At 36.3% G+C, this 25516-nt stretch overlaps 1 protein-coding gene across 9 annotated transcripts in view; it reads right to left on the reverse strand.

Annotated features, from left to right (window-relative positions):
* Positions 1-25516, reverse strand: part of MYCBP2 (MYC binding protein 2) — a 287568-nt gene that overhangs the window by 38374 nt on the left and 223678 nt on the right. For all 9 annotated transcript variants that reach the window (XM_049853287.1, XM_049853282.1, XM_049853285.1 and 6 more), the window contains 7 exons: positions 13285-14928; positions 11943-12112; positions 10934-11178; positions 8203-8370; positions 5642-5799; positions 4347-4546; positions 3289-3438 (listed from right to left, as the gene is read on the reverse strand). In XM_049853287.1, coding sequence (XP_049709244.1) covers positions 3289-3438; positions 4347-4546; positions 5642-5799; positions 8203-8370; positions 10934-11178; positions 11943-12112; positions 13285-14928 — 2735 coding nt within the window. The remainder of the gene's footprint in view (positions 1-3288; positions 3439-4346; positions 4547-5641; positions 5800-8202; positions 8371-10933; positions 11179-11942; positions 12113-13284; positions 14929-25516) is intronic.

Here is a 25516-nt window from a genome sequence, read left to right on the forward strand (position 1 = left end):
CAACATACGTCTGGCGGTAACAAATGCTAAGGTGTGAGGCAAGAGTAATGCTGACTGCTATGGTTAAGGTTAACCATCTGCTCCACAGGAGAAAGATGTGGCAGGCTGCTTCCAGAACGATTGCAGCCTTGGAAATCCTATGGGGCAGTCCTACCCTGTCCTGTAGAGACGCTAAGAGTCAGAATCAACTTGACAGCAATGGGTTTTTGTGTCAACTTGGCTAGGCCATGATTCTCAGTGGTTTGGCAGTTACATAATTATGTAATTTGGCAATTATGTAATGATGTAATTTGGCAGTTACATAATGATGTAATTTGGCAGTTACGTAATGATATAGTCATCCTCCATTTTGTAACCTGATGTGGTTATCCTCCACTTTTGCATAATGCCAATTTTTGCATAACAACCTGGTCTTTGGAACGTAACCATGTTGATAAGTGAGGAGTGGGTGTGTAAGGAAAAATGTGATATCATACTTACATAATATTAGATGATTAAAAGCACTTAGAAGGCAGTGACTATTAGTTATTTCCAATAATTTTGTGCATGGCGGTTACCTAATAAGGTTTGCTGAGTTCTAATACATCTGTTTAATACCATAAACTGCTACTCTTACTCATTGTCTATTATGATCCAAGTTTCATATACGGTTTCTCATTTAACAAGTTTATTCTTTTGAGTAGGTAATATTTGTCACAATAAAAAATAAAAAAAATTTGAAAAAGTAAGTCTCCTCGTCTCCATACCTCACTCACCTACGTGCCCTTCCCATTGGCATTCTCTATTACACCTGTTTGTTGTGTATCATTGGAGCCCTGGTGGCACAGTAGTTAAGCTCTCCTTGCTAGCCAAAAGGTCAGAGGCTTGAACCCACAAGCTGCTTCACAGAAGAAAGATGTAGCAGTCTGGTTCCATAACAATTACAGCCTTGGAAATCCTATGGGGCAGTTCTACTCTGTCCCATAGAGATGCTAAGAGTGGGAATCAACTTGGCAGCAATGGGTTTTTGTGTAGCATTACATAGATGGTCTATAAATATCGTGATGCGTTCACACAAATGGAAGCATTCTGAACACAATGACTTGCCCTTTCCTTTTTCACAATGAACAGTTTATCTTGGAGCTCACCCCTTATTAGAGATGGATGTAACACACGTTATCCTGCTGCACAGTAATCCAATGAATGGAAATAACTATTCAGCAGTCTGCTTCAGAAAAGCCACAGTTGTTTTCAATCTTTTGCTTATATAAAAAATTGCGTAATGAATCAGCTTGTGTATTTGTCATTTTATACACATGCGTACATGATAGGATAAATTCATAGAAATGGGATTACTGAATCATTTTAATGGGTATTTTGATGGATCTTGCTACACTGTTCTCTGAGAGGTTGCTTCTCCACAGCAAAGCAGAAGTGTGCTTGTTTCTCCATTCTGTTAACCGCACAGTCTCATCAAACTTTTTGTACTGGGTCAATGAGTTAAATGAAATATGATTATTTTTGTGTTCTTTTTTACACATCTATTGATTACACATTGTACAGTTTTAGTTCATGCTATCTTCTAACGAACCTGGATTGTCAAGGCTGGGCATTTGGGCTTGTTAGAATGTGAGCTATTTTGCTTTTGCCCTTGATTTTAAGCATTGCTTTTACTCCTTAGGGGTGGTCCTACTCCTCAGGCACGTCTCTCTGGGGTCTTAACTATGAGCCAGGGGCGTCCATCACACTCCCTGTACTGTGGTTGGGCTAGAACTTGAAAGCTTCCCTAGCTCTGAAGCCAAGAATCTGTTCAGTTCTTTGTTTCCAATTAGCTGTTCTCTGCTAGGTCTCCCAGACTATCACCCTGCGAATGGTTAAACACTCAGCTGCTAACCAAAAGGCTGGCTGTTTGAACCCGCGCAGCTGCTCTGCAGGGAGAAAGACCTGGTCATGTGCTCTAGTGAGGATTATAGCCTAGAAAACCCTATGGGGCAGTTTTACTCTGTCACAGGGAGTCTTTATGAGTCAAAATTGACTGGAGGGCACCTAACAACAACATGCATAGTTTAGGAGAAGCTAGGGCCCAAAGGGTATTTTTATACAAAATGTTTGGATTCTTTCTCTCTAGTATCTTGCTCTCCAAATCACAGCTCCCTCAGAAGCCCCAAACATGGATCTCTATTTCCTCTGCCCAACAAAACTAAAGCTCTCTATTTGGGGTTTCTCCCAGGTCACAGAACTCACCCTCTAAGTCCCTTTGCTTCTCTCAAGGATCAGAGCCCTGCACTGGTTGTTGTCCAAAGCCTACCAGCAGCTGGTTGCACATATTTTGTTCAACTTTTAGTTGTTTACTGGGGCAGCTAAGTCTGATACCCTCTGTTTCATCATGGCCATAACGAGAACTTTGCCAATCCAAGAGTTTTTTAATTGTGATAAAATATGTATGCAATAATGTTGCCATTTATTTGTCATATAATTGGTTCATGACAATGGAGTTTAATGAGAAATCAGATTTGACTGACAGCATCTTTCTTTTGGGGGAGGAAGATACCACTGAACTCCTATTTTTATTTTTATTGTGATTTAAGTGAAAGTTTACAGAGCAAGTTAGTTTCTCGTTGAACAGTTAATACACGAATTGTTTCGTGACACTGCTCATCAACCCTATGATGTGTCAACACTCTTACCTTCTCCCCTTGCCAGGTTCCCTGCTTCCATTTGTTCAGTTTTCCTGTCTCTTCCTGTGAGTTCTTGTCTTTGTTTTTGGGCTGGTGTGCCCATTAGTCTCGTATACATGATTGAATTATGAAGCACGTCTGTCACGTGTGTTATTGTTGACCCTATAAACCTGTCTAATCTTTGGGTGAACCTCAGCGGTGACTTCAGTACTGAGTTAAAAGGGTGTTGGGGGGCCACAGTCTTGAGGTTTCTCGAGTCTCTGTCAGAACAGCAAGTCTCGTCTTTTTTTTTTTTTTCCTTGTGAACTTAAATTTTGTTCTACATTTTCTTCCACTCTGTCTGGGACCCTGTATCGTGGTCCCTGCCAGAGCAGTGGTAACCAGGCACCATCTAGTTGTTCTGGTGTCAGTCTGGTGGAGGATGAGGTAGTCCTGGTCCATTACAGCATCTTTATTATACATAAATTTTTCACTAAATATAGTTAATACTTCCCCCGCAGCATTAAAATTTTATTCTTACCTTCAGAATATATAATATGGGAATGACATCACAAATCTTTGTCCTGTCTGAAGGTGGTTCTACATTGCTATAAAGACATGGACAATTTAAACAAACAAGAATCTCACTTACTTGTTCTGTACTTTCTTTGTTTGTTTTATTTTCCTCATCCTCTTCTTCTTCGGGTTCTACTGGAGCAGGAGTCAGTGATGCCACAAAATGCCAGAGAATATCATGGAGAGAAGTTGTTTGGATGACATTACACAGAAGCCAGTTGAAAGCCTGAATAAATGATGGTTAAAAGAGCTCAAGATGAAAAGAAAATACATCATACGAATTGAAAACATAGGGATTCTCTTTCTCAGAAACAAAGTCAATCCACGGATTATGTGTTTCAGGAAAGATATTAGGGAAGTCTGACCCTAATTTCAATGAAAGAACGCTGAACTTAGCTAATAATTTTGGTCTTAATTAAAAACAAAACAAAATAAAACAAATAAACAATAATAACAGGGAAAAAATATTTCTGAAATGTGACACCAAAATACTTTTTTCAAACTTGCTTTTTATTTAGAAATTTCTTAATACTAATTTACTCAAGTATATTTTCTGCCAATTTGTATTTAGTGTCAACAAAGAATACTTCTCAAGTGTTACACAAGCTACCACTGCTTTAAGTATGGTTGTATTGTTCACATCAATGAAATGGCAAGTTATTTATCACACACATAAATAAGAAAGAAGATTCACCATCTGCAGACCTGTGGTATGCAGCAATTCTGCCATTTCCAGAGACTGGAGACTCAGGCAAAAGTTATTTATTATTGGTAAATTTATAACTCAAAAAACCTACTTCTCATTCCTTTTGCATGATTATTCTAAAAATAAAAAAAGATTATTCTACTAACCTAAAAATACATTCTAAATGCAGAAAGCTCAGAATTCATACAATAATGCAACACAAAAATAAATTTCTTTAGAATGCTTCAGTATGGAATTCTAAATTCATTTACATCTACAAACTTAGAGTTTAATTTTGAAATTTTTGTGCAAACACTTGATATTTGTCACTGATTAATGCCTCTTAATGTGTCACAACCTTTATTTGGTAGAAAAGAGGCATCATTAAATGGAATCATTACATAATTAGATTAATCAATGAAACAACAATTCCATTAATGTATACATACCTCCATAGCAAAAACTCGACAAGCAGATTTCCTTAAGGCCTGTTTCATTGCTATTTCAAGACCTTCTAGATCATGATGCTGTATAACAAAAGCTAAAACCGGCCATTGGAAATTTCGTTCTCCTTTGGAAAGAGAGCTGTGGGCTGAGATTAGTCGGGAAAGCTCAGGAGATGGATGTCTCAAGAGAGAAGAACCAACTTCTATTTAAAAAAAAGAAAATCATTAATTTCCATAAATAGTGCATAAGATTAATACATTTAAGATGGAAGAACTAAAACCTTTAAACATCTTGCAATTCTATTTGGATATTAAAAAATAATAGTACCTAGCTTATTCATTTCAAAGTTTTTTTTTTTTTGCACTTGACACAAATCACAATTATTTCTAATTTTATTGAGGAAGAAAGTGAGGCTAAGAAAGATCAAATACCTTACTCTCCAGAAGTCACACAGGTATTAAGTCGTAGGGGTGGGTTTTGAATCCAGGACTCAATCCAAAGTTTGTATTTTCTAAAACACACTAAAAGCTAAATGACTAATTTTCTCCTTAAATGGAACCTACATCTCCTTGCCATTATTTTTTGGTCCGCTTTACAATAAAGGTGTCTCAATAATAGGAGCTCAAAAATATTCATTGAATGATCCCATAAATTGCTGAGAGATGTTTAATAGTATTTTTACTGAAGGTGTGCAAAAGTACATAAGCATCTTCTGATAATTTTTAGGCCAAATCTTCATTTTAGTAAATGGTCTACGTGATAAGCAATCACCATACTATCTTCTTCTCTTGGTTTTTTTACTTTTGAGGTAGAAATCTCCAGCTCCAACATGGAGTTACTGAAGTCAATTGGTAAAGATTACCTAACTTTTTTACTGTTTAAGAGCTACTTATCTCCCCAAAGTTTTATCTATTCAGAGTGGTAGCAGATGCCACTGGGGATGGGGAGATAACTGAGAATACATAATCCACCGGAACTGCTAGTTCACTGACACTTAGTGGAAGGGATAATGTTAGGTATCTAACAGGTACAGGTAAGATTTTAAAGGTCAATTGCTATCCTTGTAGAGTCGGTGGAGGATCTCTGGGTATCTCTTCCAACAATGATGCAAAATTTTCAAAGGCAAATTTACGAATGCATTTAGTAGAAAGACTGCCTCTCACAATTTCAGAATTAATCCATTTCTTCTTCAAAAATTAGATTTTTAAAAACATCTGCAACTATAACTACTTTCTAATTCTCTTTTTTCTTTTTAGTAGTTGAATCACTCAGTCTTCCATTTTATTTTTATACTTACCAGTGTCTCCACTGTTAACTCTTCTTCTAGGAATGGCCTTAACTCGTGCAGGTAGGATGGAATGCTGTTTATCATATTCAGAAGCAACAACTGAGTATGATCTTTGGAAGACAGTTCTCTTTGCCAGATCAGTATCGGTTATGGGACTAGTTTCCAAGCTACAGATAGAACAGGAATGATAGATAAACTTGGAAGAAAAAAATAAGAGAAGTGCTTTGTATTTATTTTATAATAGTGTAGTCAAATATGTGAATCTATATTTCATGTGGAAACACACAAACTCAAAACCAACTTGGCAATTTCTCCTTAAATCAGAATTTGATCTTTTCAAATGCAGTAACGTTTTGGTTGATTTCAGAACTGTATTAAAATTTCTGGTTTTCTTAATTGTACTTTACTTTTTAAATGGAAAAGAAAGAAAATGCATCAAGTGTTCCAAGCTCCCTTTAGAATAAAATGCACGTGGTGGTTGAACGCATGTGTCGCGGTGTTACGGAAAAACAGGCAGCTATTCACATGTGTCAGCAGTTCTACTCTGTCCTATTGGGTCGCTATGAGTCGGAATCGACTCGACAGCACTGGGTTTGGTTTTGGTTTGGATTCGTATGTGTACTGAAGAGAAAGAAAATGGATAGGTACATAAAAAAAAAAAAAAACCCAGGAAACGAAACAAACAAGTTGTTTGATTTGGACTCATGGTGACCCCATGTGTATCAGGGTTTGCAATGGCTAATTTTTTGGAAGTAGATCGCCAAGTCTTTCTTCCAAGGTGCCTCCTCTGAGCAGACTTGAACTGCCAACCTTTTGGTTAACAGTTGAGCACATTAACCGTTTTCACCACTCAGGACTCTATCTAGAGGCTTTGTTGTTGTTAGGTGCTATCGAGTTCATTTTCGACTCAGAGTGACCCCAAGTGACATAAGGCTTTCTAGGCAATATTCTTTATGAGAGGAGCCCTGGTAAAGCAAGGGTTAAGCACTTGGCTGCTAACCAAAAGGTCGGCGGTTTGAACCCACCAGCTACTCCTCAGGAGAAAGGACCTGGCGATCTGCTCCCATAAAGATTTCAGGCTAGGAAAGCCTACGGGGCAGCTCCTCTCTGTCCGACAGGGTTGCTGTGAATCGGAATTGACTTGATGGCAGACAACGACGATAATCTTTACAGGAGAAGACCACCACGTCTTTCTCCTGTGGAGCTGCCGGATGGGTTCAAACTTGCCAACCTTTTGGTTAGCAGCCGAGTGCTTGATCAGGCGAGTTAAGGAGAAATCCTCTTACAGTTACCTCTGGAAGGCAAGGCTCTGTCTAGTTCAAGAACACAAGTAGATCAGAGTTCCAGAGAATGCAGCTCTTGGTATTTAGGTGTAAACGCGCTAAATCTGTATTTTCAAATATTCAGTCCTTTCTTATACAGCTTCTCCCTCAGAGAACTAAACTACTATGTGTATTTTGTATGGGAATCCTCTTCCTTGGGAAGAAACAGTACACTTGACCACCATCTTCAGAAGGATAAACCATGACCAAGTGACTAGGTACAATCAGAGAGAAAAGGATGAAGGAGCATGTTGCTTAGGCCTCTTATTTGCCTCTGAGTAAAACGAGTCTTCAGAACTGGACAGGGTGAGTCTGGCGCCAAATTAAGTTCTCAATACTAAATCAAGTGGATGTTAATGGAAGGGTTTCTTAACCTAAACTCCCAGGACTCATGTGGATGGGCTTTCCAGAAGTACATTGCCAGGCCTTTCTTCCTAGCCTGTCTGAGTCTGGAAGCTCTCTTGAAACCTGTTCACCATCATAACAATACACAAGCTTCCACTGAGAGACGGGTGGGGGCTGCGGCTGAAGTGCACTGGCTGGGAATCAGACCTGAGTCTTCTGCATGTTGTTAGGTGCCATCAAGTTGGTTCCAACTCATAGCAACTCTATAGAGAGTGCTACCACTGAACTACTATTGCCCATGTTTATAACAGTATAATATTAACACAGCAGCTTATCCAAATAAGCACATTCTATCTTCCTTTAGCAACAACTCTCCAATGACGACACTTACACAAAAATTTAGGCCTGAAATCTCGATGTCATCTTAAACTTATCTTTTCCATTAACCAGTTAGTCAAAAAGTCAAGCTGATTTTTTTCCCTACAAAATATCTTCTTTATCTAAATCTTTCCTCACAACCATTCCCAACATAATCTATAATTCCACATATGTAGCTGAAATCTTCAACTAAGTTTATCAGCTTCTCAATAGACACTGACAGAGTATCTTTGCACTTTTTCATGCAATTCTTTTAAATAGTCTTAGTGGTTCCCTATTTTCTTCTGCATTATATTTAGGAGATTGTGTTCAGTTTTTAAGGAGCATTTAATTCTGATACCACCATGCTTAAGCAGGAGTACATACGTATGCTTTTTCTTACTGCTCTAACACTTAGCAGAGCCGACTCAATGTCCTCTTTGAGACAGGATGTTTAAGAGAGCTTCTAGAGCATTCTTTTCTAGTTTAAAAAGGCTTTCTTTACCAAACACTGGCCATTCAACAAAGAGGAGAGAACTAAAATACCTTGGAGGCATAGACTTCATATTGCTCTCTGGCTCTTCAAAGACATTAGGACTTGCATCAGGAGTTACTGATATGTACGGGGCAGGAACAGATGTTGAACGGAGATACCTCATTTCATCCTGGAAGAGGTTGTCATCTTGATAGCCCACAAAATTTTCATGATGATGCCTGCATTAAATGAAGCCCAGTAATTTAAAATATGATGGCAATACAGAGCCTCTCCATTATTAATTTCTTTCCTAAAAATAAAACTAGCACATGTAAATCTATAATTATAGGTGAAGTATTAAATAATCATAGATGAAGGTAGGTAGAAATAAAAGGCTGATAATTTTATACATGCCCACCCAGTGCTGTCGAGTCGATTCTGACTCATAGGGACCCTACAGGACAGAGTAGAACTGCCCCATAGAGTTTCCAAGGAGCGCCTGGCGGATTCAAACTGCTGACCCTTTGGTTAGCAGCTGTAGCACTTAACCACTACGCCACCAGGGTTTCCCATTTTACACATAGATGTTCCAAATATCTCAAACATTTCAAATTCAAAACTGAACTCATTTTCTTCTTCTGAGAATCGTTCCGTCTTCCAGTATTTTGGTGAGTGATCCAAGTGCTGAAACTAACATCACTCAGCATAGAAGTACGCTTAGCTCTCAACCATCACTAGTCACTCAGCCTGTGAGTACTAGGTTTCCTCTCACAACCATGCTCTCCTTTCCTTCTCTATCATCACTGCCTTGATTAAGCTGTGTATCATGTCTTGCCTGGACTACTGAAATACAAGCTGTCACCTATTTTTATAGTTACATATATGAGCCAAGGGTGAGAAAGATCAGACTTATGAAATGTCCCATGGATAAGGGAAATGTCCATTCCTGCAGAACTAAAAAAATAAAATCTCTAACCATGCTTCGTCAGGATTTTTTAAAATATGTTTTATAATTCATTTTTTTTTTTTTTTTCAAATTAGACTTTGTTAACCTAAGTCCACCGAGCGGTCTGATTAAAGCTAAAGATTGTTGCATCTGGCATACCTGATGATTTCTACCTCAGTCTCAAATGATTTAGTTCCACATTTTCATTTTTTTCTCATTTACTTTATTGAAATAGTAAGTATAAAATTAAAAAAATTACACAACTGTGCTATACATACAGGGTACCACTGTTGGTTGGCAAGTCACATTATTATGGTTTGAATTGTGTCCCCCCAAAATATGTGTTGTAAATCTTACTCCCTGTACCTGTGGTTATAATCCCATTTGGAATGGGTTTCCTTGTTATTTTAATGAGACCATTTTAGTGTGAAGTATGTCTTAAATCATTCTTTTTTGAGATATCAAAGTGATTAAATAAGTAAGTGAGCAAGCAGAAACTGGGAAAGAGAAATGGCAAGCCACATGGAGATTGCCCAGGAGCAGAAGCTCAAAAGAGGTAAGGACCTTCCTCCAGAGAGAGAAAGAAAGCCTTCCCCTAGAGCCTGCACTCTGAATTTGGACTTCTAGACTCCTAACTGTGAGAAAATAAATTTGTTTGTTAAAGCCACCCATTTACGGTATTTGTTATAGCAGCACTAGATAACAAAGACAGCATGCAAGCAGGTGATATCTAGACATCTTCATTTGTAAGTTGATGGAAAAAATCTGAATTTGGTATATGAAAGGCTATATGAAAGCATAGGCTGCACAACCCATGTCCGATACAGGAAAGTTGTATGCTATTTACAGGCTTCTCCTTCTTCACTTAGGCCCTTTTACCCAGTTTCCACATTACTAACACAGTGATCTTCTAAATGCAAAGCAGTTCATGTATTTCTCTGCTTAAAATTCTTTGACCATTTCCTCTGCCTGTGGGATATAATCCAATCTTGGCATGGCCTGCAGGGGCCCACATTACCTGGCCTGGGTAACCACTTCCAGCTGTCTTTCACATATTTTTTACAGTGATCAATACTTTAACAAGCCTACATTTCCTCAAATGTATAATATTACTTCATTTGTTTCTTCACACATGCCGTTTACTCTGTCAGGAATCCCCCAATTGCCTGATGAATTTTCACTTATCCTTCAAAACTGTGCTAAACTGTCAGATCCTATGGAAAACTTCCCCTGATTTCCTTGGGAAGATTCAGGTGCACCCCACATATTACTTTAACAGCATCCTATACATGCTTCTATGGCAGTGCTCTTGAAATGGTATTTTAAATGTTTCATTTACTTCCCACCAGAGTATAAGCACAACAAAGCTAGGATTTTATTATATTCATCTTGGTATCTTTAGGGTCTAACACAATGCTGGTGCCCAGTTAGTGTTCATTAAATGCTAACTCAATGAATAATTTTAAAAAATGAAAGACTTCTATAGGAAATATATCAGTATCTTTCAACTTTAGTATTTCTCACTATTGACACACTAAAGACAGCCTACCAAAAGTAAAAGACAGCTAAAGCTTTCCTTTCTAAGCTATATCTTGTATTAATAATAAAATTGACAAAGTATTTACATGGGTTTTTAATATTTACTATCATAAAGTATGTACCCAATCATATGAGGGACAAAGCAACTCAGAAAATAAATTCCTGAAACCTTCTTTATTATACACAATATCTTATGTAATATTTGTATTTAGAGCAAATACTAAACTACCCCATGGTATGGTATTAGTTAATCAACAGAAGCTATTAATCCAAATGTGATTTAAAAACCAAACAAAAGCAAAAAAAGCTTTTATTACCTATCTAATGTCTGTAGGTAGAGACAAGGCATTTTAACAGGAAGGTCTTCGGAGATGCCCTCTTTCACACTGGGAAGCTGAGACTGGAACGGCTTTGCAGGATGGTAACACAGAATGCTGGGCTCTGCTGCACTACTCAGGGACAGCAGGAAGAGTGCATTAGCTCTAATCACCTGGTGTGCCTCCAGAGTGGGCAAGGCGCGAGGAGTCTTGACTTGCATTGGCTTTCTCCTAGATTGTTTGACCTGGCAAAGAAAGATGTGAATTTGTAGTAATCTTTTCCAACATTAGATTTAAAATTTTAATTTCTTAAGCTAAGTATTTTGGGTTTCTAATAAAAATTACTTAACATTTGTAGAACTATTTTAAAATAATGACAGTGATTACCGAAAGCAACACGCACTTCGTGCTTCTCCTGAACTGACTGCAAATATTTTATATTGAACACAAACTACATTTCTTTTTTTTTCCTAGAAAAATGAAAAATCTACCTAGTAAAGTCTATCTTTTAAAAAGAGTAAATCATCTGGGTATGTTAATGTGTCTATTCATCAAAATTTTTTGTTAGGAGTGTCACTAGTGTGAATGATAACGGAGTTGCCATAAGTCCTACAAAATAATTAGAAATTAAGAAAATAAAGAGGAGGGAAAAAGGTGCCAAAAAAAAAAAAAAAGAAGAGTTATGAGAGAGAAAAGTTAAGAGGGAAAGATACTGATATGTGCAGAGCAGTGGACGATTAACCACAAAGAATTATACAATAATATTTGTCACTGAGACATATGTGCCATAGGTAGTTGCCTCCTATTGTCCCAAGATATAATTTATTTTTGTAATAAAAACTGCTGACCTAGTACAAATATTAAAAATTGTATTTTGTTTCTGTTATGAAAACTTATCTTTAATATCAATTATGTAGAGCTTCTCTGATGTAATGACATGATAATAAAAAGATTTTTACAAGGTTTATTCATATCATTAATAGTACGGCCCAGAACAGAATAAAAATACCTTCTCCCTTGCTGCAGCTTGCTTTTCTCGGAGGTATTTTTCTCTACAGCGATCACACACCAGATACCAAGTGCTTCCTCCTATGCCACCATCACCACAGTTGCCAGCCCATCCTCCACAAAAATGTCCAATGCTATTGTAACCTTGTCCACCAGCGTATCGGCCACAACCTTGAACAATGACAAAAATAACTAATTCTTTAAGTGTCCTTAATAGGGCAATCCTACTATTTATACATTAATGACAGGTTTACCTTCTTGAAGTAAACAAAATATAGAAGAAAATATCTTGATGGATTTTTTTCCCCCAGAAAAACATTATGCTCAACCAAAAAGCATTCAATTAAACAATGTCCGAAATATTAGTAATAACTTTATTTCTATACAGCAGGTTAAAAGAAATATACAATGTAGCCACATTTAGGTTTACTTAAGTATGCTAGTAAAACTGGAAAAAAATAATAGGTATAAAAATATTCTGTAAGAAGTGTATAATTTAAGGAATCACATATTTTATAAAAGGTTTCAGGTGTAACATGCAGAAAACCAAAATATTTTTACAAAACTCATATGAGATAAATTTTAGCATACTAATCAGTATTAATTAATGCTATAGAAATCCTTATATTTATTGAAAATGCAGTCTTTTGATGAAACAAAATAGTTTATATCATTTCCACTGAAAAATACCCAAAGAAATCAAAAGCATCTGATTTGATTTGCAACTTTGAACAGGGAAACACTAAATCAAAGGAGACCTGATATTGGGATCTGCCCTGTGTGTGCATGCCATTATTTCTATTGTGTGAGACACCTTAATAGTATCCTTTGAGTAATATACAAAATATTAAAAAAAAAAACAATACCTCAAAATGTGATACATTAAAATGAAATAGCAATAAATTGCCTCACTAATCAAACTATTTTTCACAAAACCTATATTAATAATGTACTTAAAAAATTACATTGTAAGGCACTAGGTAGTCTGGGCATGTCATCAGGAGGTACCAGTCCTTGGACAACAACATCATGTTTGGTAAAGCAGAGGGTCAGCGAAAAAGAGGAATACCCTCAACGAGGTGATTGACATAGTGGCTGCAATGACGGGCTTAAACATAACAACAATGGTGAGGACGGTGCAGGACTGGGCAGTATTTCGTTCTGTTGTACATATGGGTTGGAACCGATCTAACGGCACCTAACAACAACATTGTACACATTCTAGGGAAAAGTTTCCCTATACTTTAACACAATTCATAGAACAGCTCAAGTTAAAAACGACCTAATTCATTAAAAAAACCACAAAAAAGAAGTTCTTATATATTTTCAAAACTATAGTTTACCTGGGTGTGCTTGTCTCATGTGATAGGTCACTGGGTAGGGATGTGATTCTCCACACAGCTCACAGATGGTGTCCTTCTCTGGTCCTCCAATGGCGAGCTGGGCCATCTCACCAAACAAATTACCCCGGGGCCGAACTTCTGCCTTTTCTTTTTTCTTTTTTTCCTTTTTGGCCTTTTTATTCTCTTTCTCACACTCTTTCTTTTTAAGGACTGCACAGGAACCAGGACTTGGAAAAATCATATTCTGGGAAGCAGCTTTGATAGTAGCCAAAGAGATGTCTTCCCAAAAAGCCACTAAATGTTGCAGAGTTAAGGGAAGAGGCGATTTAGACTTCATTGTGTGATGCATGGACATTTCAAAAGTGGCTTCAGCTTTCCCGTCCTCACACTTCTCATGCAGAGGTGGTTCCTTTAGCATAGACAACACCTTATTTTTGTTGATGCTACCCATTTTAGATATATCTGGTCCATGAGGTGCAATATTAAACATATTAAGAGCAGATGATATTTCCAGTGAGTGTCTATTTTTTAACTTGGTTTCCTTTTCCTCTGTAGGCTGTTGGCTATTTAAACTACTCCTTATGGGAGCATGTTCTTTGGAAAGTTCAGGATTAAATTTTAGGAAGGAAGAACATGCCATGGCGTCATGTACTATGCCCTCATGCCAAAGGAATGAGGCAAAGACTGCTCGGGCACACTCAGCCACAGAGGGGGACATGGCTTGCTTGGCTGGCTCTAAAGGTTTGGATCCATCTCCTTTGAAAAGAAAGCTAGATTTTTCCTTTTTGGGTCTGGTGTGCCTATTAGCACACTTTCGACTTACTTTGGGGGAAGCTCTCATTTCCTGTTCATCTTTCAGTGGCGCTTTTCCTATGCTGAAATGAACTTTATTTGAGCCTTCATCCACACTCTTAAATTCACTGCTTTCATCACAGGTACTATCTGTTAGACTATTTGTTTTTAAAGTACTTGAAGTGCAGACTTCAACCACCTCGCTGTGAAGGTTTTCTTGTACCACATGAGGAGAGGGAGCTCTGTTTTCGGATCCAGGGGACCCTTTAGGATCCTTTGGTACTGATTTTGGTTTTGGTGATGTTGATCGTCCCCTCAACGGTTCTGTCAAGGGCATTTTCTTCTTGCGGAGGGTATCTGGATCAAGCGTGTAAGAGTCTGATTTGGAACGTTCCCTAGGAGGATCAAGTTTTGTCTTAACAGGAGCAGTGCTTTTTTGAGGTAGAGTTTTATCATGTGGTGAGGAGGAGCGTGGAGAACTAGCACCAGATGGGCTAGGCCTACTGGTTGGGACAGTCTTTGGCTTAGGAGATGATGACCGAGAACCTGGTCCTGGGGATTCGGCTCTGAGGCTAGAAGACATCCTCCCATCAGATTTTAGTGTCTGCAAGGTGTTATGGTTGGGGGACAATGACCTACTATGAGAATCTGACCTCAGCTTTGCAGCGTCAGATTTTAACATGAGGGATTCACTAGCAGATAAACCTTCTGTACCCCGTGGCTTCTTCTGATCAGTAGCAGTCCGGCTCATACGTCCGTCAGGCTTAAGTGATCTGCTGTGTTTAGAGGACAGTTCTGATTTTCCAGATGTAGAGACTGGTCTGGAAGATGCTGAGACATTTCCTCGCTCACCTGTATGGTTCATTTCATAGTGAAACATGTTAATAAAATTATATTTTCTGGCTAATTTAGCAATTAAATACTTAAATGAAAACATAGCTAACAAATCCACATTGTCACAGGCAAAAATAAATAAAAGAAAAAAAAAGGGAACTATTTCTCATAAAATTTCTAACATCACTATACAACTGTTACCACCAAATCTGTTTTCAGGGATGCAGAAACAGGCTGAGCAAATGGTATATATGCACCAGCATGAATTTTCAGTGAACTCTGAACCTTAGCCCCTGTACAATAAGCAATAAGAGTTTAAAAATTCAGTCAGTAACTAGAGAGAAAAAAATATAACTTTGGAAAGCAGAAATTAGAGCGAAATTTCCAGCATAGTGAACTCACATATTTAGGGTAATAATGCAGGTTTCGTTGAATTAAAGAACTGAATTTAAACATATATAAATTTATCAGTTTCAAGTATTACACAAATAAATGCAATTAGGTTAATAAAGAGCTGCTTAGGAGACAATCTTTTTTAACGAAACCTTTTTTTAACGATTGGATTAGAACAATTTACAATTAGCAAATGAATGCCTTAAAGCTATTATTTAACCATGTGTAATTCAGGTGTTCTATTATTTATAAACAGGTTGTAGTCCAAGAGGTCATTTAGTTCATTAAGTAGATGTTTAGAACTCAGAACTTGTGCCCCCTTGGGAACAAAAGAAAGAATAGGATCCTAAGGATTAGTAATACTAGTCTGAAATATGGTCTCTTGGAAAAAGGAGTCTGGAGAAAGAAACACAGGATAAAAAGAATAATCATCTCCCCCTTTCCTAGGCAAAGCACCAGGTATTTCTAAGTTGGTAATCGTTTGGTTTGGGCTTTGCAGGCCTCATTCAGTGGCTCTCCTTCCTACCCATTTATGCCTCCCACTGATGCACCAGTGCCAGGCCATCTTTGTCCTCCACTAAGTGTTACGACCTTCAAGATTACCTTTCCCTACTAAAGTCTTATCTTTTTGCTCGCGTAAGTGTGCACACACACATGCGCACCTGTGCACATGTATGTGTGCAAGTATTCCCCGCTGTTTGAAAGTTCGCTTTATGCCACATCATTTTTATGGAAGGCCTACATTAGTACCTGTTTTCACTAACTGAAATAGATTCGAAGCGGATTTTTGCTGCTTGTATGAAAAATGCAGTGAGCCTTTAAAGGGGCAGCGTGCTCGCCCAGCAGTAAGAGTGGCATTGCCAAGCTCCTTCCTGGCACCTACACTCAAGAGTCTCAGCATCAAGTCGTCACAGCTCTGAACTGTGCCTGTGTCTGTGCTTTATATCAATTTATTCCCAGCATCCATTAGCAAGATGTGTCCTAAGGTACCAGAAAAGCTTATGAGAGGTCTTAAGCGTTTTTTGTATTATTCGGAATGATTTGTAGGTTATTTTTTGGGTCTGGGAATGCGCAAAGATTTTTCCCATATAAACTGATGCTAATTGTTTCTTTGCTTTACAACATTTTGGCTTTCACATGTTTTCTTTCAAAGGTTTCATAGGAACGTTGTACTTTCACATAGCAGGAGAAACCTGTATCTAGATATCTGTTCAGGACAATACTGCCTCAGAACCCACTCTCCTAATTTAAGGTTGATGAGACTAGTAGGTATTTTGTCTGTTACTCTTCACTGATATAATGTCAAGAATAACTTCCCCCCCAAAAACAAACCCACTGCCGCTGAGTCGATTTCAACTCATAATGACCCTACAGAACAGAGTCGAACTGCCCCGTAGGGTTTCCAAGGCTGTAAGCTTTACGCAAGGAGACTGCCACATCTTTCCCCCGTGGGGTGGCTGGTCGGTTTGAACTGCCAGCTTTCTGGTTAGCAGCCAAGTGCTTAACCGCTGCACCACCAGGGCTTCTTCCATGTCAAGAATAGGCCCTGAAATACCATAGGTGCTTAACACATTTCGTTGAATGAATACATGAATTCCTACTCTCTTTTAAATTTTTTTCTTTTGCTATTTCCAAATATTCATTTCCCCCTCAATTATGACTCCGAAGGCCACAAAGCAGATGCGACAGTTGTTGCTGTATGAGAGTTAGTTAGATTTTTGCAAGTTGAGCAATACTGTAGTAAAATAAAGGGGTATGGCACATAGGCTATTTAGGGCATAGAGGTGAACTGAATCATTTATTTTAATTGCAACATGCCAGTGTTTAGAAAAATGAATAAAAGTAACCACAGAGAGCATAACAATGCTCTTCAGTTTCTTGCAGTGCTTTGTTATTCTCTCAGGACTATCACTTGTCATATCCCGGCTCTGTGTTTAATATAAGAAACTGGGCAAAATGTGACAAAAACTGGTGAAAAAAATCGTAACGCAGAAAAAATTCTAGATATTGACGTTGTTTTGGTAGAGCACAAAGGGAAGTTACAATCTTGAGAAATAAATGCTCTTAGACTGCCCAAATGCAGTTTAAGAAACCGCTACCCATCTCATTTCATTAATCTAGTAATAAACAGAGATTTTGTCAACAAATAAATTATATTTGAAAGAATTAAACATCAGCTTAGTCCTTGCCTAGCACTAATTTTGAGTGTGTGATATCTGACTTATTTTTTGTTTGTTTGTTATTAATCTGATAGCTGGAAAGATTTTTATTGCCTTCGCCATCACATTTATTTCAAAAGTTGAACCATATATAATGGCGAATTTAGACACATAAGTAGTAAATCTTTCATATCTGGCACCCCTATCTCCAAAAGGGCCTTGATTCATAGGCCGAAAGAGGTTTGCTCTTTAACTGATAAAGGAGGCAGCTTGTTTCAGGCTTGCTAACATAAGGGGAAAGGTTCCTGACAAAGGCTGTCAACTTGTCTCAGCTGTTTCAAATGTGTGACTCGCACACCTGTTGCCTGCAAAGGGGCTGTGAACATATGCTGATGCCATATCTAATCCTAGTAGGGCACCCACTTGCAATGGTCTTTAACCTTTCCTCATAACGAGAATAGCTTCTGTAGTTGGCTGAACAACATAATCTGCCAAATCTGAGGAATACCACTAGTCATGTGGTACAAAAAAATGTTTGTTGTAGAGAGAGGGTTAGAATGCATATAGAATGCATAGGTATTTGTATACCTATCTCTATATCTCTAGTAGTGGAGAATATTTTCTTAAGATCTATAAGGAGTGATAGTTGGAGGCCAAGCATTTAAATAATGGCAGAATTATTTCTTCCTGAGACGTGTTTCTCAAATTATAGTAAAATCCTTTAGAAAAATTTACTTTTCCAAAATATATTCCATATTTTTTAAAAAAGAGTATGTTAAGCTTGCTAAATGAGACAAGCTCATATGCTAACTAATTTATGTTTATTGTCTTCATTTGGGTTCCAAAAGTTTTGAGGCATGCAGTAAATATAAATATTACTAAAATAGTCATGTTATAGTTGTATAAAGCATCAACAAACATAAACACTTATTAAAAATCTTTAGAACATATATAATGTTTTCACATTCATCACTTAGTTTAATATATTTATACTATGTAAGTTTAAGTGAAAATGAACAAAACATTCTTTAACCACAAAGGTATCCTGAAGAAATAACATAGGACAGGGTAGAAATTTAGTACATAGAAATAAGTCAGTAAACATGTTGCTAAATGACCTGCACGCTTTTTTCATACTAAAATTTTAAGTTAACAGATTATACACATAATACCATGTTACATTATTATATATTATAAGATAAAGATATTCTATAATATGATATGCCATAATACACAATATGTATCAGGCCACACAATACTATATGCTATGGATAATACTATATGCTACACAAGTCAGGTTATATAATAATATTTACTATACCATAGTATTATATTAGTATCAGTGTCAACTGTACAAAGGAGAAATGTAAAGCTTTTTTCCTAAGAAAAAGGAAAATTAGTAGCTACTTGAAAAACTCATGCAGTATTTTAGTCATTGCTTCAAAACTTCTTTGTAATAAGTTTTTCTTAAAATATGGAATTTAAGAAGCTTAATCAATATTACTTTAACACGAAAATATTTTAGTAGGCATCTATAACATTCTAAAAGACCAAAAGTATACTTTAAAATTATGTGAAATTTTATAATTGTAAGTTTAAACATTTTTAAGTTTAAAGTATTAAAACTCTCTGAGTTGTTAAGAACATACTCTAAGATTCATGCCAGACAAGACAGGTAGTTTACATATATGTGCCCTGATAACTAAGTTAAGCTAAAGAAACTTTAACTTAAGTAGGAAAGTGCTTATCAAAAACTAAAATAGTAAAATTATTTTTATATTCCATAAAACGAGTTAAACTGTCACACAGTATACCACAGTATATATTCTTACGGATCGCAAGGTGATTTATACCTAAAATACATATTGTCTCGTTTTGATAATAATGATTTAAAAAGCCTCAACAAGCCCACTGCCGTCGAGTTGATTCCAACTCACAGCGACCTTACAGGACAGAGTAGAACCGACCCCTAGGGTTTCCAAGGAGCACCTGGTGGGTTCGAACTGCTGACCTTGTGATTAGCAGCTGCAGCTCTTAACCACTACACCACCAGAGTTTCCAAAAAGCTCCAAAGTAGGCATTTTTTTCTTTTTATATACCTATTTTAATTTTTAAGATCTCATATAGGTTTGAAAATTAAATCAGAATAATATTTAACCTACAGATATAATAGACATACATATCAAATTAGGATATCTATACTATAATATCAAATAGACACATATTTATAAAGAAATAAAATTACAAATTTTAATTAAAAAAAATGGAATGGAATGAAAATGGCTGAGGCGAACTACAACGTCTTTATTGAAACCTCTGATGGTAATTCAAAAGCGACCCATCCACGAGTGCATGTATACCCACCCTTCAGTTTGTGAGACAGAGATGAGATAGCAGAGGCAGGCCCAGCTACACCATAATTTTTGTAAATGCGCTCACGAGAAGCAAGGTTGCGAGATGGAGGTTCTATAGTAGAAAACATTGGCAAAGAAGCAGCACAGATTCAATGGAAAAAAAAAATTGGCAGAGACACAAGCAAAAACAAAGCATTTCAAATGGTATGTAACTATTAACTGTTATTAAAAATAGTTTATATTCTGCTGAATTTTTCAACAAATTTAAATTTCTCTAAAATTAAAACTGAAAACAGGTCAAATTAACTTAGATTAATAATGATAGCTCCAAATATTAACTTATAAGTTATGGCTCATAGCTTTGATAAACCAAGTTTGAACATTTCTTTTTAAACTAATATTTCTTTAGCTCAGTTATTTTTAATTTGGTGTCCATTTACTTATAAAGACTTATAAGTAAATTATTATTTTCTGTAAATAGTGAGAGATAAAGAAATGTTACTTACAGTTTAACCTACTGTCACCTGGTTTTCTGTATGGACCCATGACTATGAATTTTCCATTATGTATCTCAGAACGGACCCAAGTTGACATGTATTGTTGGCTACTTTTCTGAGTCCATCTTCAGTGAAAAATGTTAGTGCTAATCCCAATATTTAGAGTTTGTTTTGTAGATGTTATTATTGAGATATATTTTATTTATAAAAAGTTTGAAACATGAAGCAAAAGAAAATTTACGAGGCACTGCAAAATGTTAGACATGTTAATGATTTACCATGCAAAGAAGGAAAGAATTTGAAATGAAAGAATTTATCTTTTGCTCAAAGGATTAATGGAATCTTTAAAGTATATTTTTAAAAGTAGTAAGCTAAAAAAAGATCTCTATTTGAAACTGAAAAAAAATCCATTTTATTTAAAATTTTAACTCATGGCAATGAAAATAAAAGTAACCTGATGAGCTAAAATAAATTCAATTAATAAGGATATAACTTTCTTAGTATTACTGAAAAAAAAAAAAAACCAAAAACTGGATACACTACAATTTACTCTTTTTCTCAAAACAGAAGAAGTAATAGTTGACTGATTCATTATTATGGCCAAGATGAAAGATAAGCCAATCACAGACCAAGAAGTTACTGAGTATCGTCTGTGTGTCAGAAATTGTTCTTGGCATTGGGATACAATTAACAAAGTTCCTGCTTCTATGGAGCTTATGGCCAGGTGAAAGGAGAGAAGGAATGAACAAGTAAATATATACAGCACTGTATCAGGTGGTGAACAAATTTCAACCATACTCCATGACGGAAAGAGACCACCTCGGGAGTGAGGCCTAGAAGAGGGCTGAGGCCAGAGCCCTGGGGCCGTTGTAGGAATACAGAATCTAAACGGGTGCAGAGAGAAGACTGGAACTGAACAGCTGGCAAGGTGCTGGAGAGAATCCTACAGGCAAATGAAGAAGGTCCTTCCAATATTGTTGACAGATCAAGTAAAATGAGATCTTTGAAAAATGACAATTGGACTTAGTAAGGCAAAAGTCAGTGACTGCTAGAGCAGTTTTTGTGGATGAGGGCGAGCCTAAACGGTGGGTTCAAGACAGAATGGGAGGAGTGGATATACACAGCTACATACACACATTTCATAAAACAATCTTAATCTAAATTAAAAAATATTTACATTTAAAAAATTTTTGAGCTTATTTTTTTACACAGGTCTGTGAAACCCAGAAGGTGTTCAGGCACTGCAAAGGATATCCTATGTTATTTAAATTTTATATAATACAAAGTCTGTATCACTGAAAACATCAGTTAGGATGGTAAAATATTTCTCTTCTTCAAGATCAGAACCAGAAAAGTGCCAGTTTCTATTTAGATGAGTTAATTCAAGGGGAATTTAGTGGTCGAGTCTCTTGGCTTGGTCGCTAAAACCTGTAAAGGCTGGGTTTAGCAGGAGGACGTAGGAGCAGGAAAGCAAGAAATCAGAAGGATACTCTCTTAGTTTGAAGCATCAAAGACATAAATGTGATGAAAAACTGCAAGGACACTTGGATAAGATATTACAGGTTAAGGACAGACTTCTGGAAAAGGTTTTAAAGCCAAAAAGGCCTTGAAGTCTTTTCAATATGCTACAAGGCCTCCAGAGACTGGATTCCTTGCTATGACTCACAGTGAATAAGAAGAAACTTTATTTAAAAAAAAAAAAAAAGTTATCGTTAACTGACTAAAGAAAATGTGCTGTGATTGGTGATAATACTTGTTCTAGGCATAATTTTTACAAAATTTGTTCCTATTTAATCATACTTCAATAAATTACAGTTAACATTTAAGATTTATATTTTTCAGTTTAGAAAAGGAAAGCAATCTATAAGAGATACACTGATACATACGCACGAAACAAAAAGAGTTGCTCAACTTTTAGACAATTAGGTGGGGAATAATCAGGCTTTTTTTTTTTTAACCCCATTATGTAGAAAAGACAATCAGTTAATTAAGTTCTTTTCTGTAAAATCCTGATCCTTTTCTTTTGGTACCATATAGTTAACGAAACAGTATAATATTAAAAATAATGAAAAAAATGGATTTTTCTCAAGTGCACATTTGAAGTATTATTTGTTCAGCATAAAATTTCTCCTTACTAACAAAATGGTTCTTAGCATCTCATTTATTCTTTGTTTTTTGACCTTTGGATCCTAAATATCAAGTACCCCTGGTCACAGAAACTTCATACTTCACTGTATATACTTTAAAAATCAGTACCTTAGGTACTGATGATAATAAAACAGTATGGTGTCTCTTTTTAATAAGAAAAACATTCTCATTTCAGTTTAACAGAAGGAAAAATTGTGGTTTCGCTGTGAATACCAGAACACTAACCTTGTCATTGGGACCATAAATTAGAAGAATTAAGATACCTATCACCATCTGGTGTCAGCATACAAAACTGCAGGTTCAGGGATTTAAAAAGTGGCATACACTCTTTTTGAATGTTGAGTCAGTAATTAAGCAGTGATCAAACATGCTAAATTTTACAACTAAATATTAGTAATATACCATAGGCATATAATAATAACAGGGATGACTTTTCATAAATTCTGATACAAACTCCCACAAGCATTGCACTTCAAAAATGTCACAGTTATGTGAAATTAAACTCATGTTACAGCTACTATTTTATAAGGGTAAGTTTTAGCATGAAATTCAAATAGCATCTGTTGTTTTCCTGTTATGTACTATCATCAAGCTATGACATTACAGAGGGATTTTGCTAAGTTACTGGTAGGCAATGTTAAAAGAATCTTATAAACAAGACATTAGGCAGGGCAATGTAATAGAAATACATTATATTCAAGAGCTTAGGTATCTAATTGGGCTACATTTACCACTATCAACAATACTCAGAGAAGAGGAAGTAAAATTGAAAGGATTTTTTTTTTTTTATTTCAAAGAACATTCCACTGGGATACTATAATAACAGGCAGAAGTAATATTCAGTACATATTTTTGCTTCTCTCTCTTTTTTTTTTTTTTGTCCAGTTCTCAATTTTGAGGAGATAGTATAGGAATTATAAATTTTACAGTCTTAGTAAAACTGCTATACGCGATCCCAACACAGAAATGTGAAAGTGCCTGAGAGGAAGTTTTATATATGTCCGTAACAATGTTTACATTTCACTACAACATTTAGGCAGTAAATAGATAAATCTAAGTAAGTTATAATTCAGATATTCTGGAATGCTTCAATTATTTATTCTAGAAAAGATAAAAATCTAGTTTACTGGTCCTTGTGGAGGCAATATATAAATGATACTTTCAACCTGCCCAAAAGATGTGAGCAAGCAAACAATAAACAGGTAAAAAAATAAGTATAATTATAATTCTCCTTTCTTCTATCAGTGTTTCAGGAGATTTAAAATACAGTGACAGTGTTATTTATCATGTTCTCTTAGTTATGGCTCTTGTCTGAATCAGCAGCTTTAGAAGCAATGTTGCTGCACAATCTATGTAATCAGTAGAAGAGTTATCAGTACCTGTAGTCAAACCATCAGAAGGAAGGTGGAATTATGTGAATACTAAAAGAGCTTACTATATAAAATAGGAATGAAATGTATTTACATAAATGTTAGCATACTACAAGGATTACAAAAGAAGGAACATTAGAACAAAATTCTCAATTTAAGGATAAAATAGAAAGGTTTTCTCTAGAGAATGAGGTTAATTCACATGATATGAATGTAGAAGGAAAGGATGGATGAAAAAACAAAAGGCAGATACTCCCCAAAATACAATGTTTCTCTAAATGACTTTGAGACATAACTGCATTTGAACAAAACATGCTTTTAGTATATTACTGACTATATAGTAAATCCCTAGTAAAATTGATTAAGGGGTATAATGTGTAAAATCACATGATTTCAGAATTAGTGATAGCTGAGACAGGAAAATTCTGAGCGTAGTTTGATACGGATGTCTCCTAGGCCTTAGAAAGAATAGTTTCAAAAAAGTGCAAGGAAAGATAGATATTGTTCTTTAAGCAATAACTTGACACAGGCAACTACAGATGCTCTCAAAAATAATATTCTGGCTCTCCAGAAGTTGCTTATTAGCTGCCAAGTGACAAAATAGTAACTATGCGCCTGAGAAATTGGACAACACTTTGGTCAGGTGATTAACACTAACCATGATAGCTGTGCCGTCTCCAGGTGTGATATTCTGAGAAGGACAGGACACTTAAACGTAGCAAAAAGAGAGCTAAAATCAAAACCAAAACCAAGATGCTTGTAGGGTAAGTTGCTTTTAAGGTAATGTTTGGATAAAGAAGAAAAGAGCAGGTACCAACTCATGGGGAAATATGTTAACTAAAGATAAAGCAGAGGCATTGTTCCATTCTTTCTTTTATTGTAAGCTGGCATGGGGGCAGGGGAGCGGGAGAAGAGGGTATTTTTGTGTCCACGTTCCCTACCAAAAGACTGGGAAGAACTGACAACTAGAACTGCCTTGTGATATAGTGAATTTCCTATCTGGCAAAAAGTTTATCAGGGATGTTGTTCAGGGATTTAAAGTATGAAATAAGAAGGCTGGACTAAATGATCCTTTAGCTTTCCCAATTCTCGGACACTCTATGGAAAGCCACTGAGATGTCGTAGAAATAAAATCACTGGAGTGAGTTAGGAGACCTTCATGTTCAAGACTTAGATTTCCTACCAGCTAACGTAACTGATGAGTTCAGGCAAGTTACCTACAATTTCCTCATTTCCAAAATGAGGGTGGATTTGATGACTTCTTAGGCCCCTTGAACACTAAAAATTCTACCATATGACATAATGGCTGTTGATTGTGTAGATTTCTTAAATCAAAACTGAAGGGGGAAAGAAAAACAATCTAACAATAAGGCATGAGGAGTCTGAGTTGTTAGATTTACTAAGCCCAAGTACTATGTACCTATACTACAGTGTAGTAGTTTTAGAGACTAGCAAAGCGGGAGGTATGGTAAGCCTAATGTAAAAATATAATTGAAATACTTAAAAATCTTCAAAAAATTTAATTAAACGTAAAATCTCCAGAATGATTTAATGATTTATTTTTACTATATATGAATATAGGAGCCCTGGTGGCACAGTGGTTAAACTGATCAACTGCTAACAGAAAGGTTGGTGGTTTGAAACCATCATTGACTCCTCGGGAGAAAGATGTGGCAGTCTGCTTC

Source organism: Elephas maximus, chromosome 14 (assembly GCF_024166365.1).
Source record: "Elephas maximus indicus isolate mEleMax1 chromosome 14, mEleMax1 primary haplotype, whole genome shotgun sequence".
Lineage (NCBI taxonomy): Eukaryota > Metazoa > Chordata > Mammalia > Proboscidea > Elephantidae > Elephas > Elephas maximus.